General features: G+C 34.4%; 2 protein-coding genes across 3 annotated transcripts; one reads left to right on the forward strand and one right to left on the reverse strand.

The window, feature by feature from the left end:
- Positions 1 to 233: 233 nt before the first annotated feature.
- Positions 234 to 6,263, forward strand: LOC124838248 (zinc finger protein CONSTANS-LIKE 9). Of its 2 annotated transcripts, XM_047313844.2 has the most exons (6): positions 238 to 551; positions 1,261 to 1,951; positions 2,510 to 2,737; positions 5,077 to 5,381; positions 5,501 to 5,632; positions 5,769 to 6,263. In XM_047313844.2, exons 2-5 carry the CDS (start codon positions 1,385 to 1,387, stop codon positions 5,628 to 5,630), a joined length of 1,230 nt encoding a protein of 409 aa, XP_047169800.1. In that variant the 5' UTR covers positions 238 to 551; positions 1,261 to 1,384; the 3' UTR covers positions 5,631 to 5,632; positions 5,769 to 6,263. The 2 variants fall into 2 exon arrangements, with proteins under 2 accessions (XP_047169779.1, XP_047169800.1); XM_047313823.2 differs by having other exon boundaries at positions 234 to 381; positions 5,501 to 6,263.
- A 7,725-nt stretch (positions 6,264 to 13,988) lies between these two features.
- Positions 13,989 to 14,648, reverse strand: LOC148192752 (uncharacterized). The gene is made up of 2 exons (XM_088099277.1): positions 14,222 to 14,648; positions 13,989 to 14,182 (listed from the first exon to the last, which is right to left on the reverse strand). Exons 1-2 carry the CDS (start codon positions 14,646 to 14,648, stop codon positions 13,989 to 13,991), a joined length of 621 nt encoding a protein of 206 aa, XP_087955403.1.
- Between the last annotated feature and the right edge of the window lie 4,778 nt (positions 14,649 to 19,426).

Consider the following 19,426-nt stretch of genomic DNA (forward strand, 5'->3'; position numbering starts at 1 on the left):
TGAGACCCACGGGTAGATTGAGAGGGAAGAAGAGAAAAATATAATAATAATTATTGTTATATTTATTAATTATAATTTGTGATGGGAGAGAGGAAAAAGGGAAAGCCCAACCTTTTCCTTTCATTGAGAAAAGGACATGGGCCCACTTGCATTATATTTTTTTTTTCTGTTTGCACTTTTTATCACCTTTGCTTATGTCATATTACCTACACTCTCTCTCACACACACACCATTTGCATTATTCTTCTTTTCTTTTCATATCTCATCTACATTTATCCATCTTCTATCTTCCTGTTTCTTTCTATCTCAACTTCTCAACACAACAGACTAGTCTTGGCAGACCAGAAGACAGAAGAGAGGAGAGAGAAACACACACAAAAAGTAAGAGAGAGAAAGAGCCTGTTGTTCACTTCAAAAAGTTCAGCTGCTTCTACTTCCAGCACTCTTTCTTTGCTTTTAAGTTTTGCACAGATATAAAAAATATTTTTTTTTTGAAAGAGCAACACCCTTTTGCTTACTGATCTTGTTCTCTTTGTCTTCCTTGCCGTCAGGTAGTTTTCTTCACTTCTGCTTTCTCATATAGCGTGGAAATCCACGTTTTTGTTCTGTGATTTTTTTTGTTTGTTTTTAAAGTTCATGTTTTTCTGGGCATGGGACTTTTCGTTGGGATTAAGGCAGTGAAAGACGTTGAGAATTTTTAGAGACTGGTAATTTTTTTAGTATGTTGTGATTGGATTAGATGCGTTATTCTTGTTGTCTTTGATTCTCCTTTTGATTTTTTTTGTTTATTTTGGTATATGATTCTGTGTTAGTTTAGTCATGTTTCTGGAAATTTTTGTTGTTTATTGCTATTATTCTGAAAGAATCACTTTCTATTGTATGGTTTTGTGATGAAGGTGAACTTATTTTCTCTGATTTGTTAGAATTTAGTTTTCCTGTGTCACATCAAATCCTTAATATAAATCAGACAGTACATGCTCTCATTGCTTTGATCTGATTTATTGTTTTTTCGTGTTGGCTGCAAGTTTACATAATATTGGTCTAGTAAAATCACCTTCCATAGAATCTATATTTACCGTTACTCAGATTCTTCAGAACTGGCAGTAGTATTTCCATTTTCTTTTTCCTAACATCGCCATGTTTCGATCTATCTGTCTATCCGTTCTTATTAACATTTTTCGAATTTGGTTTTACAGCATTAAAATTCTGTTTTCTTTGTCACATTATCTAATGGCTTCTGCATTATGTGACATAATTCAGCGTCTGCATCTTCAGATAGGGAGGGGAACTTGTGTTTATTCAGAGTACATCTTGGTCTGTTAAGACTGTTACTAGCTGGAGAGTCCTTGATTTATTCTAAGGGGCAAGAGAAAAACGTCTAAAGATGGGTTATATATGTGATTTTTGTGGAGACCAGAGATCCATGGTGTACTGCCGTTCTGATGCTGCATGCTTATGTTTGTCTTGTGATCGGAATGTTCATTCTGCTAATGCCCTTTCCAGGCGTCATTCACGCACCCTTTTGTGTGAGAGATGCAATTCACAACCTGCCTTTGTGAGGTGTGTTGAAGAGAAAATTTCTCTGTGTCAGAATTGTGATTGGTTGGGTCATGGAGTCTCTACATCTTCGACACACAAGAGACAAGGAATCAGTTGCTACTCTGGCTGCCCTTCAGCCGCGGAACTGTCTTCAATATGGTCATTTGTCTTGGATATCCCTTCCATTAGGGAGTCTACATGTGAGCAAGAACTAGGCTTAATGAGTATTAATGAGAACAGCGAGAGTGTTGGAGTTCCACCTGGAAACGGGAATGTGTCTGTTTCAGATCAAGTTACTGATCTACCTGCTTTGGACAGGTCTTTCGTTGGTACATCTTCAATACCCGAGTCAAGCTCCGAAACCCGTAATCTGGACCAGCTACCTGGACCTGCCAATGAATGTCTGCCAAAGGTATAGTGGGATGCCATCATCATTGTCTTCATGAATAACATCACCAACACTTGGTGTAATGTACTTTCTAACAGCAGCACAGGGAAATGTAATTGCAAGTTTGAAAAGGATTAGTTAGTGCATGGTCTTAATTGGTTTGATGGATTTAAAATTTTGTTTCCATATAGAATCCTCAAGGGCAATGGCAAAATTATTTGTTGAATCATAATTCCTTTGGTTCAATTCTCAAGTTTTATGGTTGTTTCATTTTCTGTACAACCATTGATGTATTTAAAGCTACTTGCTTTTGTTACTTTATTGTTTCTTGGTCCAAGGTATGTTTTGGTTTTGCAAAACTAATTGTTTTCCTAACTTATTGGTACCTTGAAGTTGAATTGAAAACAAAAGCAGACATATTTCTGTCATCACTAGGTTAGCTTAGTTAAAGGGCCATCATGTACAGATTTTCCAATTTAAGTCTTGTTTACTGAAACGAATTAACACAATTTTAATGTTCTACGTTAAAATTCTCATAGTTTCATCATATTACTTTTGTAATATCTCATTTTCAATATGCAGTTGTACTGTCCTGCTACAAAATGCCCTGCATTATGTGAAGATGACAATCTATATGATGATTTTGACATGGATGAAGTGGATCTAAATCTTGAGAACTATGAAGAACTTTTTGGTATGGCCCTCAGTCATTCCGAAGAGCTATTTGAAAACGGTGGAATTGATAGTTTATTTGGGACAAAGGACATGTCTGCCGGAGATTCCAGTTGTCAGGATGCTATTGCTGCCGAGGTGCTAAACTCTCCCCATCCTTTGTCTGTGATAATCATGGTTTTTGTTTTTTACTATTGGGGCATCAGATTCAAATGTTATGTTTCTGTATATGTTATATGATGATCTTGTGTGATGATCTTGTGTATTCACAATTGTATATTTGTTTTCTCCTTGATCATGTGGATATTTTAGCATAAGGAAATTACACTGACACTTCCTGAGATTTTCTCGAATTTCACTGTTACCCCAGTTTTTCTTAAGATTCTATACAATCTCCCATTTGTTTCATAAACATTACATTGTCACCCCTTCTTTCATTACATGTGCACCCCTGTATAAATTTTGAAAGCTTTACACTTATACCCTGTGATAAGGGAGGCCTTTATAATAGTTAAAAAAAAGCAGGGGGTGTAAGTGTAGTTTAATCAAATCTTAAAAGATGTCATTGTGATTTAACTGTTATCATAAAGATTTAGAAATAGGGCCTATATTCAGCATTATTCGTAATGGGGATTTTTGGGCAAGTTGTGTTGTAAGTGTGCTTTATTGTGTTTTTAATTAGCTTTGAACTATTATTTGATCAAGAATTTATAGGTGTGTATGATTCTATTTTTGCTTTTGCGTTCTTCAAAACTATTCTGCAAAATAGCTTTTGAAAACTGTTTTTAAGAATGACAGGGAACACAAATTTTGTTCCATCAAGTGATTTCAGAAACAGATCTGAAAGAATAATGAGTTGTTATGGCTTATTTACGTATCCACTCCCCACGATGAAAACATCTTTACATTGTTCTGCTTTTCTTGATTTCGAAATCAGGTTTTCTGGAGCTGCTTTTATAATAAAAAAACGTTAACAAGCCAGCTCTAACAATTTTTATTTTTCTGTTTGGAAAAACATAAAACTGCTTTAATATGAATCATGCATTGCGTTACACTATAAATCTTTGCAAGTTGAAATTGTTGGATGGTGTAGAGCTACACCACCTTCTGTCTCTCTTCTACTGAAGTTACTTGAACAACATGGTTCCTGATTTACACCCTTTGATAAGTGGAGTTGTGATGGTAGTAATTGAGTCAGAAGACTGGTAAAATGAAGGAAAAAAAATCTCTTCTGGCTTTGCATGTGAAATTCTCATGTGCATTTGAGTAATATTGATGCTAAGCTTATACATGACGTAGACATGTGGTTCTTTGGACTTCTGAAAATGGTGAAAAGTTGACAATTGTAGTGGTTGTATGCCATGAGCAACTTATATCTTTAATACATTTTTTCTTAGTCTCCCCTAATCCTTCTCGGATGTGATTTTTCTTGATTTAGCAGTTTAATTACTAATTTCATTGTTTAGGAAGAAAGATTGAAACGTTAGGTTAACCCAGTGGCTTCGTTCTCAATGTTTAAATGTCAGCATTTATGATACAGTGTTAGCACATGATCAAGTGAAACATGTTATTTGATGGTGATTAGGCTAAACGTAGCAACTAATTATCTGCTCGATGCCATTTGTTAGCTTCTAATTACCCCCTTGATTACTTCATTCATGATTATTATTGTTAAAAAGTGAACTTTAAGCTTAATTGAACTTTAAGCCTAATTGAACTTTAAGCCTAATTGAACTTTAAGTCTAATTGAACTTCACAAAATTAGTTTATAAGGTAAGGATTATACCTATATATATATGTGTGTGTGTGTGTGTGTGTGTATATATATATATATATATATATATATATACTTTAAATTAGTCTTATTTCTCTCAATTTTCTTTCAATGGACACAATCTTGTTAACTTGATAATTCTTCTGAAAATTGATCAAGCTGAGACATTAATCAGCTTAGGCTTTTAGGAGAGTTGGCTGGTCCTTGACATGGCATCAAAGTGTATATGACCAGGTGGTCAACAACAAGAGTTCAAATAATGTTGTCCCCATTCTTAAAAATAAAAGCCGAACTTTACCACATACTTCAAGGTCAAAGAGCTCCTAGGCGAGGAATGACTTAGATATAAGAACCATTCTTGAGCCTCCACCAGCATTTAGGATCTTATGATTTTAGGAGGATTGGGTGATGAGATGACAAAATCAATCAAAGTGCTGATGTTAAATACTGATTGTCTGGATATTTGCATGATGTTAAAGAAGTAACACAAAATATCATTTTATTTTCATTCCTTAGATCTATGTTACTTTTGGTACATGCATTCAAATGTTAAGAATGAGATGTTCAGTGTACAGTGTGATGTGATGCATGATTACATTGTTAGTTGCACTAGACATAGCATTTTAATTTCTTCTGTGGGGGGTTGTGTTGGTTAACATTTCTTTCATGTCATACCTAATTTCAGATCTAACTTTATGTCCAGGGGTCATCGGTTGGACTGGTCAATGCAACACAACCAGCTTGCAGCAACGCAGCATCTGCAGATTCCATTTTGAGTACTAAAACCGAACCGATTCTTTGTTTCACGGGGAGGCAAGCACAATCAAACCTTTCTTTTTCTGGCATTACCGGAGAAAGTAGTGCTGCAGACTATCAAGACTGTGGGGCTTCTTCCATGCTTCTCATGGGAGAACCTCCTTGGTTTGCTCCTTGTCCTGAGAATTCCTTACAATCTGCCAACCGCAGCAATGCTGTCTTGCGTTACAAGGAAAAGAAGAAGGCACGAAAGTAAGTGACTGCCTCAATTTGCTTTGCTTTTCATTCAAGAGAATCAATGTTGGTTAAAGACTTTGGCAGCTGAAGGATTTGTTTGAATGATTGAACATCTTTTTTTGTCATCTCATTAGGTTTGAAAAACAAGTGCGGTATGCCTCACGCAAGGCAAGGGCCGACGTGAGAAGGCGTGTGAAGGGCCGGTTTGTGAAAGCCGGCGACGTCTACGACTATGACCCTTTGAGCACAACCAGAAGCTGCTGAGAGTACAACTTTTAACCATGTTTTATAAAAGGGAACAGTCATATAGTTTGCAAAAGAAAAACAGCTTCCTGAAAAAAATGGATGAAATTTGATGCATTCTTTGTCCCTGCAATGACAAGCTGTCTGATTTTATAACAGGAGGGGGGTCTTGATGTTCTTCAATGAGGAAAATGGCTCTGTGTTCTCCAACTGTGTAAGCTCTCTTTCCTTCACTGTGAAGGATGTTATCACAAAGTGCTTGAACTAGGCAATTTCTGCTGCATGATTCTTTTCCAAGAATTCAAAAGCCTTCTAATCTAAGTTCTTTGGCACTAACCATACTTGAATGTTTGTGATGTGATGATGTAAACTTCCCTATGCTATAGTCACATATACAAGTGCCTGAGATGGCATCTTAAGTGGCTCAATTCAACAGTTCCATATAAACAAATTAGCAAGATTGTAAATTGTAATATTTGGCCTCTTGGCATTGACATGTGTATAGCACACATTTTAGATGTATAATTTTGTCAACTCTTTTCATGTAATTAGACAAAATTTGTATATTCAATGTCCCATGTATAGATTAGGATACTATGCATTTTGATGGCAGCTTATATTCTATTCAACATGTACCAATACATCATTTCTTTCTGACTTGCTATACTAATTTACGCAGTAGTTTGGACAAGTTTCTTTATTTTATGCACAATTAATTTTGGAAAGCTTCTTTTATATAATTTTTCAAAAATTCTACTTTTAGTTTATTTATAAATTAATTTTAAATTTAAATATTTTTTTTCTCATTTATCTGCTCAAGGAATGTTTATGCTGAAGTTTATTCAAACAAAATCTAAACAATAAATAAATTTATTGATTGGGAAATTGTGTTAGTGTAATGTGTTTGATGTTGTTTTGTCTTCAATATGATTCCAAAGAATTGCAAAAATTTAACAAAATTAAGTTGTTTTCGTTATTTATTTTTTCTATTATTCTCTAAAAGCAAACCAAAAAAAACTTGAAACTAAAATGACATTTTTATAACTAAAAAGTGAAAAAAATTAAAAGTTTAAGTAGAGCCAAGATTTTATATACAATACATCTAGCCATATGACGCGTATTTCTTTATCACACCTTTCAAATCGAGATCATTTTTTTTTTAATTTCTGGAAAAAGTAAACAAAATTTTCCTATAATATGATTTCTTAAAAAATTATAAATAATTTTCTTAAAATAAAATTAAAAAATTAAAATTTAATGAATAGTCTTTTTCCCACTACCTAATAAGAGAAATTTCTAAACTCTTGTTTATATGTTTCCACCACGTTCCTATCTATTCTTTCAGCTTGATTTTGCTCTATTTCACTTTTTAATTCGTTTTTGTTTTACTGGATTAATCTTATTAAAATTAATAAAAGAATTTGTACGTTGCCTAATAGTATTGTTGACACTTTGCAACAATAAGTAGCACAACTTTTCTGGCAAGAGTTTAATTCTTTTAATGGAATGGGTATTAAGGAGTTATTTATATTTGTACAAACTTCATTGACATTTCTACTAAAAGATGAAATGATATTTAGGATAAGTTAAACCAATTTGCACAAATTTTTCTATGAAAACTTAAAAGAAAAAGATTAAATTATTTATAATTGAATATTAATTTTATGTATAACTTAACTTGTACGGAAAAATTTAACTAAACATACTAATATATAAAGTAATTTTAATTTATGCATAAGTTTATTTATTTATTGATTGATAATCTCTTTCGGTCCAACCAGAATGAGATTGAATCGGAACCATAAAAGCTAATAAGATATTTTCTTCTTGCACCCATAATTTTACTCAACACCTTTTGTAAATTTGAAAATTTCAAACTTGTCCTTTCGGAATTATATCTATCTATATAGAGTGTACAAAACAAAGGAACACAAAAATGTGTCGTAAGCATAAAATTGAACAAAAATAATTAAAAAAAATAAAAAAATAACTGGAAAAGAAAATAAAATATGTAATGTGATCTCTTAAAAAATAGTGTGTTTGTCTCCCCTTTTAAGGCGTGACCTCTTTAGAAAGGTCACGTGACCTTTGTTCACATGTTAATTTCCTCTCTTAATTGATTTTAATATTTGGATCCACATTTAGTAAATTTATATGTATATATAGATACGTTGTTTCTCTTTATATATAATACTTTCAATTGAATATATTGTAAAAACAAACTCACTCTCTTAAAGTCAGTTTTAGGAAGGAGAATTTAAATGTATTTACCAAGGTAGTTTGTTGCAAATTTGACTAACGAAAACCTCCATTTTCAATAGAGTTAGTGCTTAAAGACAAGGTAATGGATTTTTCCATATTTTGATATAGTAATTTAAATTTATTTTAAAATTTTTGCATCAAGTAATAAATTAAGATGACTTATTATTTATACTATAACATCCCAATTTAATAGTTTAAACTACTAAACTAAATCATCACATATACTAAACGAAAGTAGTTAACATGAAATATATATATATATATATATATATATATATATATATATATATATATATATATATATATATATATATATACATACATACATGTATGCATGTATGTAAGTATGTATGTACAAGGTCTCTATACTATTGAGAAATGATATTAGACTAAACCCAAAAATGTAAAAGTTTTTCAAAAGCAAATAAATAAAAGATCAACATACTATTTTACACTTCTACCTCATCAACATCCAACACCTACTCTACATAAACATCTTTCCTTGCTCATCTATGGCCTATTTCATCGAGAAACACATAGGAAAAATGATTGGACCACAACTCAAGACTAGATGTCTTTACGCCTCAAGCCAGTTAAATAGAATAAGTGATCACTTCATTCCAAAATCAAGCACAAATCAATTAACCACTTTAAATCAAATGAAAATTGCATAAATGAAAGTGTCACTAAATACAAGAGACTTTGAATATGCTACATCATGCTCCAACATAATGAGATTTAGCTCCTCATAAGATAGGAAGAATTTCAAATAAGAAGGAAATAATCTCCTAATCCTCTAAGGATGTATCTTTAATACATCCTCTAAGGAGGAAAACTAAAATATAATACATGTATAAGTACAAATTTTGCTTCAAGAATATTTTTTGTATTGTCTTCTAGTCACATCTCTTCCCAACTTTTCCTTTATGTAGACCACAATTTATTAGATATTTTATTTTCGTTAAATTTTTCTTTCTCTTTCGGCTTATCAAAAGAATTTATTTTATTTTTTTTGTTTTCTTTAATATGTCACTGTAGGAAAGTCTTTTACTTGTTTTGTCTTATTCTTTCTCTCCTCGTTCAAAAAAGGTTTAATGTTTCGGTAGGTTCTTTCTTTCGGACAGAATCTCAAATAGGTTCTCTTCTTATTCGTTTTCGCAATTGGGTCCTTATTTTTGAAAAATTGAAACAAATAGAGGCTTACCACCAAATTGGACTAACAGGCGTTAGAATTATGTTGACGTGGATGCTGATGTTAATTTTTTAAATGACATGGCAAATTTATAGATAATTTTAGTTGAGTCTTTGTGGATTTTTGTTTTTTTAAAATTAAAAAAATTAAGAAAAGTTAATTGAACTTAATTGTTTTTTAAAATTAGGGTTTTCACCAGTCATCATCCTCCTCCCTCAATCCTTTTGTGCATCAGCCACCATTAACACTATTCATCCACCATCTTCATCACTCTCACCACCATGCATTGTTTCTGAAAATTAAGGATTTTGTTCGAGAGTTTAGGGTTCACTAAACGTCAATCAATGGTGAAAGAGGAAGTAGATGGTTGTCGCGCCTCAACCGTGAGGACACCACCACTTCGTCTCAACTTACACGCGCCACCACAACCACCAGCCATGGCCACCATGCGCAAACCACAAAGACGCGAGAGACTCCTAATTACGAAACCTAGTTCGACAATCATCATCTTTTTCGTTCATCACCATTGCTCCCACATGAATCCAAATCATGAGCCACCCAAAGTCAGCAACCATGGCGAACCTAAGTTTCACGCATCCTTCATTGACGCATCAACACTAGCACCTTCGCGAAACTTAAATCGCATCACAGTTCAATCATTCAACCTCCATGGTCGTCGCGATAGAGATAACGATCCAACCTGTAAAGAGAAATCAGAATCACAGAACCAGAAACAACAACAACCCATTCGAACAACGTCGTTCAATCTCCTCCGTGAGTGAATCCTTCCAACCTCCATCTACTGCGAGAGATCCATGAATCAGAGAATCCAACACCTTCGTCCCAAATCTCTTCAAACATCAACCTTACGAAGGAACCCTAATTTGAAGAAGAAAGGGGTAAGTTCCCCCTATTTTTTTTCAAAGAAAGGGGTAAGTTCTCCCAATTTTTTAATTCAACTTTTTTAATTCAAAAGTTATAAAATTCCACATCAGATTATGTTATTACAACAAAAACTATGCCACATCATTCAAAAAAGACAATCAGCATGCCACATACACACCACTTAAACTGCGTTTGTCCAATTTGACGACAAGCCTCTATTTGTTTCATTTTTTTTCAAAAATAAGGACCAAATTGAGAAAACAAATAAGAAACTTATTTAAAATTTTGGTCGAAAAAAAGAACCTACCGAAACATTAAACCTTAGAAAAACATTCCTAACTAGTTAACAACTTTCTTTCCACCTTTAACAAAAGGCATTAAAACCTTAATATCTACTCGAATTCACCACTCTTAAAGGTTTATAAAGGACTAATAATAGACATGTATAAATCTTAAAACTCTCAAATTCCATTTCTTCATCTTCAGGTAGTCAAATTCAAACGAACTCAAGATTTTCAATCTTTACAAACTTCAAATAAACTATTAACATTTAAAAATGAAAATAGAATATTCATCGTTCAAGTGCTTAAAACATGTATATATACAATTTTACAGTATATTCAATCAAGGTTTAATACCCAATTTTGTCCCCAGTTTGGTTCGGAAATCTCAATTTAGTCCCTCTTTAGAAAAGTAATTGTAATGGATCCTTACTTGTAATTATGTGAGTCAAGTTAGTCCCTTCCGTTAAATATAAGAAAACAGAGTTAATGGGTTGATGATGTGGCAGTAGTCACTGGTTAGGTGTCAACATGCAATTTTGTGCGTGCTTACGTGGTGTTAGGGCAGCTGATTTTAAAATTGGGTTTTAATTAGAAATTGGGTTTATTTAATTGGGGATAAATTGGCAGCAGTTAGGGTTTGTAATTAATTTTATGCAATTGAATAGAAAGAAAGTTAGGGCACCTGGAGTTCTTCACGTACATTACCAACACGGAACAGTTGTGGGTGTTGTTGTTGTTCATGATCTTCTCATTTGTGTTGTTCTTGTTTACGGGTTGTGCTTAAGTCAGTGGTTGGTGGTGGTTCGTGGTTGGCGAGTTGTTCTTCCTTCTCAGTGGTTGTCTCGCTTTGGGGTTCGCAATGTCTTCGAATCACGGTTGTTCGTCTTGCTCATGGGGGAGCTCTCGTGGTGGTTCATCCAGAGGATTGGTTGGAAGCCAAATATGTCATTGTGGGGAAGTTGTTGTGTTGAGAGTGGCAAAAACAGTTAAGAACGAGGGGAAACAATTATGGGGCTGCCCTAACTACAAGGTTTGTAGTTTAATGTTTGTGATAAATTATTTTTAGTTATTAATGAAAATTTTGTGGTTGGATACTTTGAATAGCGGACAAGAAATGAAGAACTTCAAGGATGCAATTTCTTTAAATGGCTTAATGAAGATTACGTAGATGATGCTGCTAGTACTATTGGAAGGCAAAGGAGGAAGATTAATAGCCTGGAGAAATGTGTTAGGGAATGTCAGAAAAGGGAGAAGATGTTAATAACAATGATATGTTTTCTGGGATTCATTAACATCATTGTTGTATGTATTTTGTTTAAAAGTCCATGATGTGTTCTATTAGATAGCTTATGTGAAGAGCACTTTGGGCAAATTGTAATATGATGTTATCAAATGAAGGTGAAATTTGAATTCAAGCATCTGAAATTATGGTTTCAATTTACATTTTGTTTGATATATACAACATAAAATGAGGAAGTGGTGTGTAACTGGCAATAAAATAAGCAAGTGGCTTCTGTAATCCAAAAAGAGAGTTCTGTATAAGAAGGGACTTTTTAGACAAGAAGAAGTATATGTGCATTCTTTTAATCCAAAAAAGGAGTTGTGTAACAGAGGTATTACACACTTTCAGTGTTTGTAATAATTGAAGAACAAATCCACTATCAGTGTTTGTAATATACAGGACTATGTTGAACTTCATAATGCACATCCATTCATAATGACATCATAATCAAAAGAGAAGTTGTGATCACAATATAATGAGAAATTGGAATTGTGAAATGCACATCCAAAAGAAAATCTGTCATTGAAATTGATATGCCAAAGGTCCCAACACCATTCATAATTACATCATTATGAAAACAAAATCTGTCATTGATATTACAAAGTGAACTTCAAATGCACGTCTGACAAAATACATGTCAAGGTTTACAAAATAGCCATCACTTAAGCTAAACATACTTAACCTAAACATACTGTCAGTCCTAAATCACTTTTAAACTTGTGTTGTAGATGGCTGAGTTTGTTCCAAAACGCATTGAGTAAGCTGACTTGGTCCAATAATTGGCTGACTTTGTTCAGCTTGGGTTTCAGGTTGCTCAGTTGATTGATATTGAGTTTGGTTTGCTGGAGGAGCTTGTGGACAACTATTTCTTTTATGACCAAGCTGTCTACATATGGAACATCTCTTACGAGTTCCATTTTGCTTGAGTTGTGTGTCATCCTTCTTTAGCTCCCAAGCCTTTAGCCTTCTCTTCTTTTTTGGTCTACCAGGCAACACTCTTTTAGTTGGAGGCAAAACATCAGGCTGAGAAGTCTTTTCCCATAGTTGAGGACCATTGACAGGGTAGATGATTGGAATGTATGTTTCTTGGTAGGTTGACTTTGTAAACCAATGTGGGACGTAGTCTTCTCCATTGATTTTGATAAATGTCATGGCAGCTAGTGCATGACAGCTAGTGCATGACAGCATGGGATGGCTGTTAAAGTCCACTTTCTGCAACTGCATTCCACTTTATCTATGTCAACCACATACTTGTCACTCGTCATTGAAATGTGTCTGACCTCAAAAGTTTTTTGTCCTGACCAACTGCAAATTTTTAAAAGACAAATTAGGGTTTATAGTACAAAATTGAATACATAAAGAAGTCAAATGGTAATGTAGTGATGTCAACATACCTAGGTATCCAGTATTTAGTCAAGTGCAATTCCTTGTCAAATCTTTTCTTAATCTTTGGACAAAGACTACCTTCATATGTACTTATTTTGTTTTTATTTGTTGTCCATCTCTTCATGAGGTACAGACGAATGTCTTCCATCATTGTGATGATGGGCTTACCTCTTGCATGTAATATTACACTATTAAATGCTTCGGACATATTATTCACTAAGGTGTCACAAACAGCATTACTTGTAAACCTTGACCGTGACCAAAATCTACTTACACAAATAAGAAGTGCAAAATATCAGCTACGAAAACAAAGAACAATTAATAGGAACAATGAATTTTAAAGGCATGTGGATTTACATACCTTGGTGGAATGACAAACCTATAATAGGCCTACATGACACGAAGCTGTCCTTACAGGCCTTCAAACACACATATAGTCTCTTGAAAATTGGAGTGTCCTCATTAGGTTCAACATGAACTTTGACAGTTGAACCAGGATTTGATCGAAGCAACTCATTGGCATAGTCATACACTCTTCTATATTGTTCTTTAAAATCACCTTCTATTTGTTTAAAAGCCATTGCTTTTGCCCTACAGGTTGTGGACCGAGAAACACCAATGTTCCACTTCTTAGAAACTTTGTTATGGAGGTTATACAAATTAATATTTGGATTCTCTTTTATAGTATTCTCTAACCTCCCACTCAACCATTTTGAAGTCATTAAACGGATGTTAAATTCTCTACTGCAAGTGTGGTTGTCTACTATTTTTCTTAGCTGCCATGTATTTTTAGCTGCCTTATATGCACAATATGCATTCCAAGGACATTTCCCTTTTGCCCCACAACATCTGACACACACTCTTCTTTTGTCATTTTTATAAACTTTTAATTTTCTACCATTCTCTACTCCATACGATCTTATAGCTTCTGTAAAATCTTTTTTGTCACTGAAGTACGTGCCCACTTCCCATTTATATTGTTCCATAGTTTTGGGCATTGAAAAAACACCAAAATCCCCATACTCATCCCTGTCATCATCTGTGTTATCACTTTCCACATGGCAGCTTCTATCATTTGTGGATCAACCTCAACTTCTATCATGAACCTCAACTTCAACTTCTATCATTTGTGGATCAACTTCTGATTCAGGTTGTACCTCAGGTGCTACTGTCTGAACCTCTGCTTCACCCACTGCCTCAACATCTGCTTCACCAATCTCTATCTCAACTTCCTTTTCAGCACTCTCTCTCTCAACTTGTCCTTCACCAATCTCTATCTCAACTTCCTTTTCAGCACTCTTTCTCTCAACTTCTCCTTCACCACTAGGTCTATCAACTTGCAAATCATCACTCTTTCTCTCAACTTGTCCTTCACCACTAGGTCTATCAATTTGGGGTTCAGAAAAGTATTCCAACTGCAGAAGATACTCAGGTTCACACACCCTATGTATAACATAAAGGTGAGCTTCACCATTCAACATAGCAATATTGATCAGATGACAAGCACCCTTGTCATCTAATAAAGGTTCCAAACAATCTTCTAATACAGGACCACGACCCAATGAATACCATAAGTCCTTTAGATTCCTATAACCCATCTCCTTTAGAATGCTTAATATTTCAAAATAACTCCATCGATCAGGGTCTATTTTTAAAGTTGTGGTTTCACCATAGTGATATCCAAATGTCCCATTATTCTCAAATTTCCCTCCATGGTGAAACACGACTTCAATGTCTGAGTTGGTCATATTATCTAATATAAAAATTGCTCACAGTTAATCTATGCTTAACCCTTAACCCAAATGATATCTAAGCAAAAAACAAAGCATAAACATACCACTGTACAGACCATAAACAACTCAAACAAAGAAAAACCACATTTATCACAGTAAATAAAGCAAATGCCACAACAGAGTACCACACACTATCAATGGGGACCACAACGACAATGTCGCAACAGAAACAAAGCAAATGCACTAACAATGGGGCACACAACACAGACAAACCATAAAAAAATCAAAAGTTCTAGGGGGACCACACCGAAAGCAACCAAACACAAAACAAAACCTACCATAAACGCACCTTCGAAAGTCGCTTTTCGTTATTTACCCCACCAACACGATCTCCACGAATGGTCGTCCACTGACAAATGCTTTGTCTTAAAGTTAATGGTTCCCGCGATCACTGCCTCTGTCTTCTTTCGCACACACCAAAATGCCCTAATCTGCAACAAATCACCCCCAAATCAATTTATCCCCAATTTCTAATAAAACCCAATTTCAAAATCAGCTGCCCTAACACCGCGTAAGCACGCACACAATTGCGTTTTGACACCTAATCACTAACTATTGCCACATCATCAACCCATTAACTCCGTTTGCTTATATTTAACGGAAGGGACTAACTTGACTCACATAATTACAAGTAAGGATCCATTACAATTACTTTTCTAAAGAGGTACTAAATTGAGATTTCCGAACCAAACTGGGGACAAAATTGGGTATTAAACCTTCAATCAAAGTCCAATAATACTAGTTAGTCAAACACACACACACGCACAAATTAAACTTGAACCGAATACACCTAATCCTCATGAATAGTGAGATTTTATTGAGCAAAGTCGTCTAAGTATGCGAATAACTTTATGTTAGCAAAATGTAATTACGTAACATTTTATCGTACGTAGGAGACAATACAATATTAGTAAAAGAAAAAAGGGTGTGATAGTAAGATTATCTCAATTCCATACCAGGGGATTACCTTATTTATAATTGTAATAATCCCAAAATTAATAATTCAATTTCTAAGAAGTTTGAAGTAAAGAAAAAAGTTCATTGCAAGCTTTGCGAAAAGATTGGTTTGTGGAGTAGCAAAACAATTAACAAACAAAAATTAAATATTGTAATTAAAGTACGTACTCAAAGGATCCCAAGTGCATCCTCGTAGAACAAGAGAAAGGTTTGTTTCAAGAAATTGGTTGACCATCATAAAAAAAGTAGGACAAGAATAGGTTTAATACCCTATTTTGTCCCCAGTTTTGCTGAATAATGTCAATTCAGTCCCTTATTTTAAAAGTGTTTGAAATTAGTCATCACTTATTAAATTTTGCATCAACGTCGTCCCTTCCGTTAAATAAAAATAAACGGCGTTAATAGTAGATGATCTAAACAATATTGGTAACGTGTCATTTTTTTAAATTGTATGGGTGGTGACGTGTTTAGTATTTGCTTTAATTATAATTAATTTGGATTCTTGTTTTCCTTTTAATCACTTTTATTTATAATTAATGTTTTTGGTAGAAAAGGGAGACACCTTGCTTGTCCCTCATCTCCGCTGCTATTTTGATCTTGCAAAGTAGCCTTCTTTTTCTTCCCATTCTGGTTCGTTTCGCAGGAAGGGAGGCTAGGTTTGGTGGCTCAAACGCAACTCATCTCCATGACGTGTGGGTTCGTTCGCCGACATCTCTACAATGGCGACGGTCTTAGTTAGTGGGTGTTTTCGTGGCAGTGCATGGCGTTGGCTTGGGGTTTCGTTTGAGGGATCTTGGGGTTCCTTTTCGAATTTTCGTTTTCTCCTTCTCTAATTCGAATTTTCGGATTTTCGGATTTTCGGACTTTGCAAAGGACTTTTGTTCTTTCCCTGTGCTTTGTTTCTGACTAGGGTTTATGAAATCTGGAATTTGGGGATTTTTGAATCTGGTTCTTACGATTGGGGTTTTCCTTGGGTATTTGGTTTGCTAATTGGGTTTCTTGAATCTTTTGTACAGGTTGCGCGATTTGGGGTGAGAGTGTTGATTGTTGATGAACATGAAACTGTCTGGCATAATCACGTTTGATGAAACCAAAATTTTGTTGATGTCGCTCCATGACCTTTTAACATGTCCATTTTGTCTGTCTGTTGCCAAAAGTGTAACCAAATGGGCTCTGTATGATCCAAGTGAGTCCAGATTTGCAAGCATCCATCTTTCTTCTAACAACACCAACACCATCTTCTGCCTAATGAGAAGATCTTGATGCAACTTAAGCTTTAGAAACGGGATTTTTTCGAGTTTCGATAAGGAATTGAGAAGAGTAAATGTTGGGGCATGAGCTTTTAACAGGATTTTTACAATCTGAGACAAGTTTCTGGTCCTCTTTGGATTTTAACGAGATATTTCTTTTAGAAAGATGGGAACATGTGCAAGTTTTGCTTAAGATTAAGCTTGTAAACGAACCAATGTTAGTACATGTTTTAATACAGTTTTAGTGGGGTTGATCAATTTTATTTTTTTAGCAATTAGAAAGAGGAATATTGTTCATGACAGAGAAGGAAAGAGGGTGAGGGTGGGTGAGGCATGGTGTTGGAAGAAGAAGATGAAGATACAAATTTGTTTGGCTAATCAGCTGGTGGTATTTAAGGAATTGACTACTACAAACGAGAAATCTTTCATTTCGAGATGACATCTTCTTATTAACAGACAGAGACTGCTTTCTGCGCCCCATATCCATTGAGGACTCAACCCCAACTCGCTTAGCTGCCTTACACGCGCCTTATCATGGCCCAGGGATCAGTACTGCTTTCCGAAACCGGATTGATTGTCCAAAGCTGACAAAGCACCGCCTCTGTCTCTTGCTCATCAAGTAGTGGTGGCTGATGGAACGACACCATAGCAACAAGAGTCAGTTCAGAAATTACATATGGAGAACTACTTCCCTACCCCTTCACCTTCGTATATTAGCCGCTTATGGGGCACAATGCAATGTTCGAATTACCGAATTCATGTTCTTCACCTCACCGGCAAAGAGCCAATTCAGAGCAAAAAAGAGACTCTTACCCCTCGGACAGAGTTGTTCATACTGTGATGCTAGGCCGGGTGGGATTCTCTCTCTATCTAATATGAATAAAATGATGAATCCAGTGGATCCTTTGCCACTTCCCATTTCATAACTCCATTTCATAACTGACGCAGATAAACCAAAACTAATAAAAAAAATAATAAAGTCACCACGCATACAACTTAAAAATGCCACGTTACTCCTATATTCTGCCAGATCATCAATCTATTAACATTGCTTATTTTTATTTAACGGAAGGAATAATGTTGACGCAAAATTTAATAAATGAGAACCAATTTCAAACACTTTTAAAATGAGGGATTGAATTGACATTATTCAGCAAAACCAGGGACAAAATAGGGTATTAAACCAAAAGAATATTAGCAAAACTATAAACCAACAAGTTTTTTATGTTATCCATATTATATATTTAAGTTTCTTCTCTATATGGATTATCAAAGTAATATAAAGTAGTAAAAGTTTCCCTATAATGACTTTATGGTATTTCATCAAACGAGGGACGAGAGAAAGTGTAAAAAGAGATTTCGATAAAGAGAAAATAAGTTGAATATTTCTTGTTATTTTAAAAAAAGAAACATATGGGTTTATATAGAGAATAGAGAATATGTTGGAAGTCTCACATCGACTAGAGATAAGGTCAATTTATAGTATATAAATGAGTGCAAATCTCACCTTACAAGCCGGTTTTGAGAGGTTGAGTTGGGCTTAAAGTTCACTTCTTAACATGGTATCAGAGTTAGGAAGTCCCTTATCGACTAGAGATAAGGCTAAACATTGATATCATCTACAATATAGGAATTAGTGTTTTTTTTTTTACTAAGGTATTGATTGGATAATTGATTCAGGTGTCACTCATCATATGACTTATGATCCTCATCTATTTACTAATTTTTTCTTAATTGTTGTAAAACTGTTATTATTAATGTCAATGACGCCTCATCTCCTATTGAAGATGTAGGTACTATATCCCTCTCACCCTCCTTATCGATTTTTGATGTTTTATTTGTTCCTACATTAAATTGTAATCTTATCTTCGTCAGCAAGTTAATCAAATCACATTCTTGTGTTGCTTTGTTTCACCCAATCCATTGCCTTTTTCAGAACATCCATTCCAAGGAGAAGGTTGTCAGTGGTAGAGAGAGTGAAGGACTATATTATCTTGAAAATGTCTCACAACAAATCCATAAAAGAGCGTTGACTTGTCTTGAGAATGATCACATACAAGATAAAAACAAAAAGGAAATTTGGTTATGGCATAGACGGTTGGGACATCCCTCTTTTGGTTATTTAAAAAAATTATTTTCATCATTATTTCATAAATGCAATATTTTTTTTTTGTGAAACTTATGTTATGGCAAAAAGTCACCGTGTTGTGTTTCCTTTAAGCAATACAAAAACTGATTTTTATTTTTCATTAATTCACACTAATATTTGGGGTCCTGCCTCACAACCTACACATAATGAAAAAAAAATGGTTTATCAGTTTTGTTGATGATTGTACTAGGGTAACTTGGGTGTTTTTTCTTAAACATAAAAGTGATGTGTGTGATGTGGTTTGTTTCTTCGATCATATAATCATTACACAATTTAACACCTCTATTATGATTATTCGATCAGACAATGGAGGGCAATATTTTAAGACTGAATTAATAGAGTTCATGATATTTAAAGGCATCTTGCATCAAACTACA

The sequence above is a fragment of the Vigna umbellata genome, chromosome 9, assembly GCF_029865625.1.
Source record: "Vigna umbellata cultivar VRB3 chromosome 9, Vumbellata_1.0, whole genome shotgun sequence".
Classification (NCBI taxonomy): Eukaryota; Viridiplantae; Streptophyta; class Magnoliopsida; order Fabales; family Fabaceae; genus Vigna; species Vigna umbellata.

What these genes read in the sequence shown, in the direction of transcription:
- LOC124838248 (XM_047313823.2), top strand. Translation starts at nt 1,385, where the DNA reads ATGGGTTATATATGTGATTTTTGTGGAGACCAGAGATCCATGGTGTAC. An exon ending in CCAATGAATGTCTGCCAAAG is followed by an intron (nt 1,952 to 2,509) that starts GTATAGTGGGAT and finishes TTCAATATGCAG; the next exon opens with TTGTACTGTCCTGCTACAAA. An exon ending in GAAAAGAAGAAGGCACGAAA is followed by an intron (nt 5,382 to 5,500) that starts GTAAGTGACTGC and finishes TCATCTCATTAG; the next exon opens with GTTTGAAAAACAAGTGCGGT.
- LOC148192752 (XM_088099277.1), bottom strand. Translation starts at nt 14,648, where the DNA reads ATGACCAACTCAGACATTGAAGTCGTGTTTCACCATGGAGGGAAATTT. An exon ending in GCAAGTTGATAGACCTAGTG is followed by an intron (nt 14,183 to 14,221) that starts GTGAAGGAGAAG and finishes CTGAAAAGGAAG; the next exon opens with TTGAGATAGAGATTGGTGAA.